Source organism: Homalodisca vitripennis, chromosome 7 (genome assembly GCF_021130785.1).
Source record: "Homalodisca vitripennis isolate AUS2020 chromosome 7, UT_GWSS_2.1, whole genome shotgun sequence".
Taxonomy (NCBI): domain Eukaryota; kingdom Metazoa; phylum Arthropoda; class Insecta; order Hemiptera; family Cicadellidae; genus Homalodisca; species Homalodisca vitripennis.
Window position 1 is genome coordinate 28,084,568 of NC_060213.1, and position 9,197 is coordinate 28,093,764.

At 32.9% G+C, this 9,197-nt stretch overlaps 1 protein-coding gene across 2 annotated transcripts in view; it reads left to right on the forward strand.

The window, feature by feature from the left end:
• The window catches only part of LOC124365767 (GATOR complex protein WDR24), a 31,586-nt gene extending 22,718 nt beyond the window's left edge, over nucleotides 1-8,868 (forward strand). For both annotated transcript variants that reach the window (XM_046821770.1, XM_046821771.1), the window contains 3 exons: nucleotides 6,034-6,311; nucleotides 7,954-8,115; nucleotides 8,231-8,868. In XM_046821770.1, the coding sequence (XP_046677726.1) occupies nucleotides 6,034-6,311; nucleotides 7,954-8,115; nucleotides 8,231-8,359 (569 nt within the window). In that variant the 3' untranslated portion in view covers nucleotides 8,360-8,868. The remainder of the gene's footprint in view (nucleotides 1-6,033; nucleotides 6,312-7,953; nucleotides 8,116-8,230) is intronic.
• Nucleotides 8,869-9,197: the final 329 nt, after the last annotated feature.

Here is a 9,197-nt window from a genome sequence, read left to right on the forward strand (position 1 = left end):
TTTTGCAAAAAAAAACCTCTATACAAAGTACGATTGGCACAATGCACAATATACCACGGCTGGTTGCACACTTCGTAGGAACACTGACGCCAAGATAGCAGCACTAGTTCCGGCCATTGCCGTGCCATGTCAAAACGGCTGTTATTTTCGGGACAGCCCTCATAATATAGAAACTTAAGCATTATTTATTGCGCATTTATTCATATAAACACATCTTATGTTATGAATGTTTATGGAGCTTATACAAAAAATCTAGATACATTTCCATTTCTACTAACAGCATTATTAGTTACAGTATTTTAAATTTAAAGAATACAGAATATTTTACTAGGAGTTTTTGAATATTCTTTTTGTTATATGCCTGTGTAATACTGTATTTTTTATACAGTTGAAACAATAAAACATACTATAACATATTATAAACATTAAAACATACATATTATTTAGAAAGTAAGAAAAACACAAGTAAAACACATGTTATACTTAAGAAAACAATTACTGTGTAGAATTTTCTATTTTCTATGAAGAAATTGGCTGCATTGTTAAAATATTTGTTATTGTTATTACTACATAGAAGGTTACATGAAAATTATTATTAACTTTATTAATACTGAAATCATATGATATAAATTTACCATTCATTCCTGCTTAAGATTATATCCAAGACAATGATTTTTAGACTGTTGTGTTGTTGGTTCATTTGTTCCTTTTCTTGTTTTTTTATATTATATTTGTAGAATGTTTTGTTTTATCTATGCGACTAAGAAGATAGTGGTTTTAGTTATATTTTTAATGTGGCTTTAAAGGTTGTACAAAAAATTTTACTGTTTATTCAAAGGTTTTTGTAAAATCATTACTCTACTCACTGTACACTTTGTACAAATGTACAATGAAACGAAGAAATTCTGATAGTAAACAACCACTGAACCTGATGAAAATCTTATGGTAAAAGTCATGATTTAATAGTGGAATAATAAAAGTGATTCAAAGGATTGTAAGAATGATCTGAGCTTGAAACGTGGTTATAAGTCATACTTTGAATGACATACAGCTGAAATAATTTCATCAATGGAAAGGTGTGGAGCTTTAGATACATGCGTGATGACCATAATATTGTTTTTTGTGAAGATATACAGTATGAACCAATACATAATTTTTCTTAGTGAAGATTTAAATGTAAAAATTTGTTATTTCCTTATTCTGATTAGACTATGCTTTCAAAAATGTATTTGTTAGTTATAACTACATATTTTTCACGTGGTTGTATAAGTAAAGATGCGAGTATCTTTGTAGATACATTACATTACAAGGATAATAATACAGAGGCGTAATTAAGAATATTGGATAAAAATGTTTTTATATAAAATATAAACTCAAAATCATTGTTTTTCTCCTTTTGTGGAATAAGTATTTCTTACATTGACAATATTTTACGTTGTATTGCAATAGTCACAATATATCTATTTATCATTAGGCCTTTCATCTTACTATTCACTCGATCTTCCATACATTTGCACGCAGGCACACGTTCATACAAACAAACATTCATCGGATCGACCCCCAGGAATACAATACAGCTGTAATTGTTTCTTCCATGATTCCATGAAATTGCCGACTCAGTAAAATGCAGAGGACACCAGGTAGTGTTTAATTTGGGTTTTAAGATTTTTTTTATTCTTTTTCAATTTTAGTGTTTCAGGGAGGCTGTTAACACGGTCTCGACGATTTGCGTACTCTTGCAATTTCAACCAAAAATGAAAAATCTCCAGAAATTTTAAAATATAAGTATGTTTTAGAGTGATTTCTAGTGTCTGTGAACATATTTCAATGTCTAAAGCTAATATGCTAATAATGTCTAATAGTCCACACTTACAAACTTGTCTGCAGGAATATTGTCTCCACGGTGTTTCCTTTTGTTCAGGCGATGTCTGCAGTTAATCTGCCGACAGTCGGCTGACAAGTTTGTGTGTTTCTAGAAACAAAGTACAATGTTTTCTGTTTTCCAAATGAATGGGAAACACAGAGACAAAATACAAGTATTTTATCTCAAGTCTGCATGTGTGGACGTGTCTGTTGACAAGGGACTAGGTACAACCTGCAACTGTCCTCCGCAGCACAGATGTCGTTTATCAGTAGGGACACACATTGTGAGCTGTTTTTTCTTTTTTCAATTTACTACTTTTATTAGTTGAAATGGCCATGTGTAATCAAGACTTGACAATGAAAATGGTCGAAGAATTACATTCCCGTCCATTATTGTGGGATACAACCCTTCCAAAGTACAAAAATCTAACTAAAAAGAGATTTTACCATATTGTGTACTTTCTTCAAAAAACTTGCGGGTCTACCATCACTTTTTTCTCAGTATATTAGCCCCATGGTTTAGAAGATAAAGCACGCACAAGCTAAAAACCACATCCTCTTCAGTCACCATATTGACAAACACTAGCTGTCTGGTGTGGACACAAAATAAGTCGGAAACTTGAATGAAAAACTATGTCTGCAGAAAGATCTGCACAACCGGCAGAAAGTTGGCAGACTGTCTGCATACACAGTCTGCAAATGTGGACAAAGTTTCAAATGCAGCCAGATAATATTCAGAGAATACTGGAAAACCATTGTGGTGGTGAGCCACTTTGTCCGTAAAAATAAGACTTGTGACCCACCGGTGGGTCACGCCGTTCTGAATGTTTAATGAGTTTGATCCCAGATTAAGAAGAGAGATAGTTGAATTTCGGTTTAATTAACTTTATTTATTTATTACTATTACCGCAAAAAGTTGCATTGTAAAAAATCACACCATTGGTTCAAAATACATGTTAGGTTCAATATAACATTAGTCTTTTACTTTGATGTACTCACAATTGAAGTGTTTTCCAAATATACAAATTCACTTTAGATGATGTAAATCAGGTTGTAGAATACAGTATTATAAAGTATTATGTTATAAGAAGGATTTTTCTACAACTAATTTAACCAAGATATATAATTTTAATACATAAACTAATATAAGTTTGTAATTATTTAACTATTTTTTTTTATTAAGTAGACATCACAAATGAATACAGTTCTGACGGTATATATTGTTTAAAATTTGTTATTGACGTTGGATGACTTGAAAGAATAACAGGATTTCAGAAATTTGCTGTTGCTCTATGTATCTTGTAACACATAAAGATGGAAAATATCCAATACATATATACAGCACTACGAATTCATTGAAGCATGACTGGGTGAATCTTTTTTCTTAAAATACAACACACGCTTCAAAAGTGCAGTACAAAAAAAGTAGTTCAAACAAACTAAAAATAAATATATGTATTACAGAGGTATTACATATGAACAAAAGAGTTTAGGTAAACTCTTAAAACACATGCAGTAGGTCTCAGGGGAACCGAGACAGGTCAATGGACATGGAGAAGGGTCAGTATTCCAAAAATATAGCTCTTAAAATATCACTTTTATTTTAACATTACTAAAATTTATAGATTTAACCTAAAAGTGAAACCGTTCATGGGTTAAAAGAAATGTTCAAATAGCTTCGTCTGCTTTACCATACAAAATTGAATAATTAACAACCTAAACGAAGATCGAAGTTCTGCGCTATTTATTCAGCTGGAAACCAGATGTGTAGTACATTAATAGTTCTAGTATTGTTACAACATGTGTTGCAATTATTTAAAGGGACTTGTTTGTAAAGTAGGCTTTATCAAACACTTAAAATAGCAGTTGGTTCCTTTTAACATACTTCACTTCACCGTTTATATATGATTACACTGCAGCATTTTTTTTCCATAGACAAATTGATTGATTCAGCTCATTGCATGCTATCATTTATATCAAATCTGAAGTTTTTGGCTTACTCCTTTTATAAAAGAACAGCCAGAAGCGATGTTGAAAATACTAAAACCAACTAGGTAGTCAGGTTAAAATATGCAATTTTTTAAATGTTTATTATATCTGGGTATGTTGTTAAAGTTACTTCTTTGTAAATAATAAATATGGAAATAAAACTATCTATGATATATATCTTATCCAGGTTGAATTAAACAGTTCACTAAGATTTGTTTGCTTTGGGATTTTAAGGATAAATTAATATAAAAACCTTTCCAGCTATTTGGCATTTTCTTGTATAACAATAAAAGGTTTATTCACTCATAAACTTGTGTAGATAAACACAAAATAATAAATGAATAGAGATGGAACCTACTTAACTCTTTGGCTGTTTCACAATAATAATTTATCGTAGTTTGTTTTTTTACCGAAAACGTTTTCACAACAATATATTGTTGGGCAATAAATTTCTGGTAATGTAATTTTTTTCAAGAATTACTCATTTATAGGCCTATACCAATTTGTAGAGAATTAAATTCTCCACCCTAAAAAATGTTGTTTTACACTTGACAACGTATATATGACTTATACGTAATTGATGAAAAATTGCCTTTAATTCATGTAAGTTACTATTTTTGGTATAACTTATTGTATATATATTCTATCTAAATTGTGGGTATATTTTATCTAAATTACTTAAAATGTTCAAGATCTGTTCTTAATTATTAGTATTTTTTAAATAATCTATTATGAATATAAAAAATAAATAGAATATAATTTGTTATTCTATAGGCCTAATATTAAAACAAATAGTAAAAAAATATTTTTTTGTTTATTTAATTTTTAACATTTTTATTTATTATGTTGGCAGTACTTTTACGTTCAAATGATTTTTCTTAAATGCAAGTCTATGGGCTAAAAAAACAAAACTAATTTCAAGCAAATATCATAATTTTTTTAGTTAAAAATTTTAAGTGAAACTCTGTAAAAAGGTCATTCTGATCTGAACAGTTTTGGGTATAACCCATCCCAAACGCTGAACAGTTTTAGGAAAAGATTTTAAAAACATTTGTGAGCAGCCAAATAGTAAGGCTATCTATGTCTGACAAAAATAGCCTTGCTATCGAAAGGCCTTAACAAAAACGAAAGTTTTAAGTATTGGTTTGTGTTCTAAATATAGTGATTAAGTTAATAGCAGCCAATACAAGCTCCATCTTCAACAGCCAAAGGGTTAACCAGTAAAATGAAGGGGGGGGGATGGGAAATACCTATAAGTATATTTTTGTTTTGTACCTTACAACCCATTTTTAGCCACTGACCCTGCCTCAAAGGTCCCTAAAAATGTTCCTATATTTGACACATAATTTCCCTATATTCCCCTTATTTTCCTCAAAAGTCACTTTTCCCTCAGTTTTTTATAAATTAATTACAATTTACCTTCTTTTAAGTGAGAAAACCATTCATACACCTCATTTTGTTCTGTATCACTCGTAAGCTATTTTCAACACAACAACCGTTTTTAATGCTTCATCTCTTGTCCTACTTATTGTAATTCTAATTGAAAACCGTAAATTACCATTTTCTGCTGGTTAATAAATTTAAAGGATACTTCTATGCATTGGTCTGGGGCAGAATCTGTGAGTTATTCCATAGATCTGCCTTAATCTTTATAACTCATCATTTCAGTTTAGTCAGGAGCTTAAAGCAGTAATTCTGGATTATTGATTACTCCAGAGATGGTATACTACTCAATACAAAGCCGTCTGTAGCATAAATAAATTGAATTAAAATCAATCCAGTTTTTCATTTGCTCATCCTTTGATGCTTTTTTTTAAAGTTTAATACTAAAAGTATTCAAATTTTATCACAAGTTATCGATTACTTTTTTATGATTGAAGATCTGTGGTTGCTCCATTACATCAGCCATGTTTTTTCACTGACCCTGCTTTAGTGCAAATTTCTTGAAAATTTGACTTAAATATAGTAATTAAAGCCGTGTTTCAAACATCAGCTATGTAAAAGTGTGCACAGAATCAACACATTAGGTTCGCCTAAAACCCATAAAAACCTTAAAATATGTATTAATAAAAAAATAAAAATTTGGTGACTAAACGTAAGTAAAATATCCAACATTTATTTAACCCTACTTGATGATGATTGAACAATAGCGAAAGTGTGTAACAGAGAACTTGTCTATAGACACCCAGATGCTACCTGCCGAGGAGCCCTGCACTACACTGCTGACAGTCAACTGTGTGATGCGGCCGACTGCGTGGGAGGCCAGCACCGCAGTGGGAGACGCGTTGAGACACCATGCGGCACGCGGTGATGTCCAAACCTCTGCGTCGGTACTGATTGTGCTGGGCGAGAAACGTAAGGCGTTGGAAAACTCGGTGGATGAGAGCACTCAGGAGCACTGGCTGCTGGCCTACATAGAGTTACTATCCCGGTACAAGCTGTGGAATGTGTGTACGCAGGTAGGCCACATACGTATTCTCCGAATGCTGTGGTGTATAAAACGTACGTTTAGCGGTTGTGTTGATTATTTAGACGATTTGTATTTTGATAATATTGGATACTACATTACGTTATTCCGGTTAAGAAACCATATCACCATGTACGAATATGGAAATTTTGTTATCTTTTTCTTTAGTCTATGAATTTCTGTGTTGTAATTTTGTTTCCTCCTGGTAACTAACGGAGCGATCAAATTTATTGAGGTTTACACTAAATTTCTGTCGTTACTTTGTGCCAATAATTTACTTGGATCTGAATGTTGAGTTTAGTTTCAGTTCACCTTCCTCTTAGCCCAGCGTCTGGAATCTGATGCTGCCACAGACTTGACTCCTGTAATCTGGAGTTGTGTTCGTCTGAAGAGATTAAAAAAAAGTTGGATCTCTGCAGACAAACGTGACTTCAGATTCCAAAAGTCTATTCTGTGACAGCATCAGATTCTACACACTGGGCTAAGAGGCAAGTGAACTGGAATTCAACATTCAGATTGATTCAACCCTTCCCACCATAGCTACGTTATGTGTGGAATTGGTTGGGTGAAAATAAGCATTACAAAGTATTATTACCTCTGTAATACTTTTTGTTGTGTAACAACACTTAATAAATACTTTTGGAACAAAAATGTGTTAGTTCTTTGGCTGGCTGTTGCCAAGTGATAAAAGTTTTCTGGGGAAATAGTGTAAATTTTGGAAGTGATGACTCACTCCAACATAACAATAATAGCATATAATTCTCATACTCTTTAGTTTATTGCAAAAAGTTTTTGTAAATCTGTTGGATGATCTTCAGTCTTTTACAGAATATAGCATGGCACTCAATGTACATGTACTGCAATGTACTACATTGGGAAATTGCTACAGCACTCAAAAGGTCAAAAATAAGAATGTTGGACGGATAAGAATGTTTATTAATCAATCAATCAATCAATAATATCTTTATTCAAGACATACATAAAATGTACATGAATGCGTCATTCTTAATAAATAAATTCAAGGTATATTAATTGCACATATATACAATCCTTTTAATGTAAATTATTTTCAAAATCTTCAAAATCTATTTAATTATTGTATTCACAGCCAAGGTTCAATGTATTTGCCCCGAGTTTCTCCAGGTTCACAGTACCTTTATGTTTACGAAATTCCTTGAGGCTAAAAATTATTCATTTACTTGTTTACCAATTTGTCTCAATATGACATAAATTGCCATCCTGGCATGAAAAAGCCTTAGTAACTAATTATAGTACTTATTGGGTCTGAACTTATTTGCAACTTCTAATATTTAAAAACTTTAGGATTTATTTGTAAATTATCTATGAGTGAATTCTTTGGTATTTGGGAAAAACAATATTAAAGTTTTTAATTTTTATGGGGGTTACATAGCGTAGCTATGGTGGGAAGGGTTGCTTCATTACGATTGTTGAGTTTAGCTCCAGTTCACCTTCCATTCAGTGCAGCGTCTGAAATCTGACACTGTTATAGACTTGACCCCTATAATCTGGAGTCTACATTCATTATATTGTAAAACTCTCAGATTGATCATGCACACCTATCTATTTACATTCCTGTTTCCATTCTAAAATCTACACTTGAATACATTGTCCAGATCATTCAGCTGTCATGGATGCCGTCAGTGATGCAACTCAACCAGCAGTCTACGACAGTGTACTCGGCCTGTGCTCAGTGCCGCAAACCTCTGATACGCTCGGGTTGGCTGTGCGACCGCTGCCACTCCACCAGCTGCTCCGTCTGCAGCGTTTGCAACAAGGTCAGTAGCGATGTGCTCATTGTGATCTATTTCTCCATTCCTTTACCCTGCATTCATTTAGCCTCTGTTCACCGACTCTTGGCAGATTTAACCGGTGCCGTTGTACACTGTGCAGGTTGTGCGTGGGCTGTACTCGTGGTGTCAAGGGTGCGAACACGGCGGGCACCTGGGTCACCTCCAGGACTGGTTCGCAGAGAACCGGTTGTGCCCTACCGGTTGCGGGCACGCGTGTGAATTCACCTAAACTCCAAGCTCTACGCATCACACGATTAATACGTAAACATTGATTCCTTTCTCAACAAAGACCAAAGACTGAGGTTCCATTTCGGTTTATTGTTCACAAGATCAGTAGATCAAACCGGTGCCAGTTTGTTTCTCTTCTCAACATTTCAGTAATATTTACTACGCTTTTGGAACACCGCTGGTGGTTCTACCGGTCTTGTGAGCTATGCACTCTGCAGTGTTATTATTTTAAGTATTTATTGTTGTATGTAAAGAGATAACCGTAACGGTGAGAAGCGAGTTGTTACTTAAACTGTTAACATGTTGTACAATGTAGTGTTGTTGTCCGTAAATTTACTGTGTATAGTAATATCCATATTTTTTAAGTAATGTAGAGATAAATAGTTTTTTGTACTTTCAAACAAACGGTTTTGTACAGAAAAATATTTTAAGAGATGTTGAAGAGTTGTTGCAATGATTGTCTATCTTCTAAACGGTTAATGAAATAAAGGTGATAATTATTTTATTCAAGTTTGTTGGTAGACATATGAGTCTGAGATAATACAATGGTAGATTTTGCTTTATTTCCTCCCTTGTTTATTCATTTTGGTACACATGGAACAAAACATTCTACCTCTCTTATTTATAGAGATAAAATTTAGACTTACAGTATAAAACACATTGCATTCATTTGTAATGCATAATCTAAATTGTCATTCAATAATTATTTTGTTTATGATTGTAATATAGTGACATAATTTATGTCAATTTTGGATGGTTTCTGCTATGTTAGTGTTTCTAAATTTTTGCTTCAGTTTTCCTAAGGCAGAATAGCTTTGTGAAGCTCATGTTTTCAAATT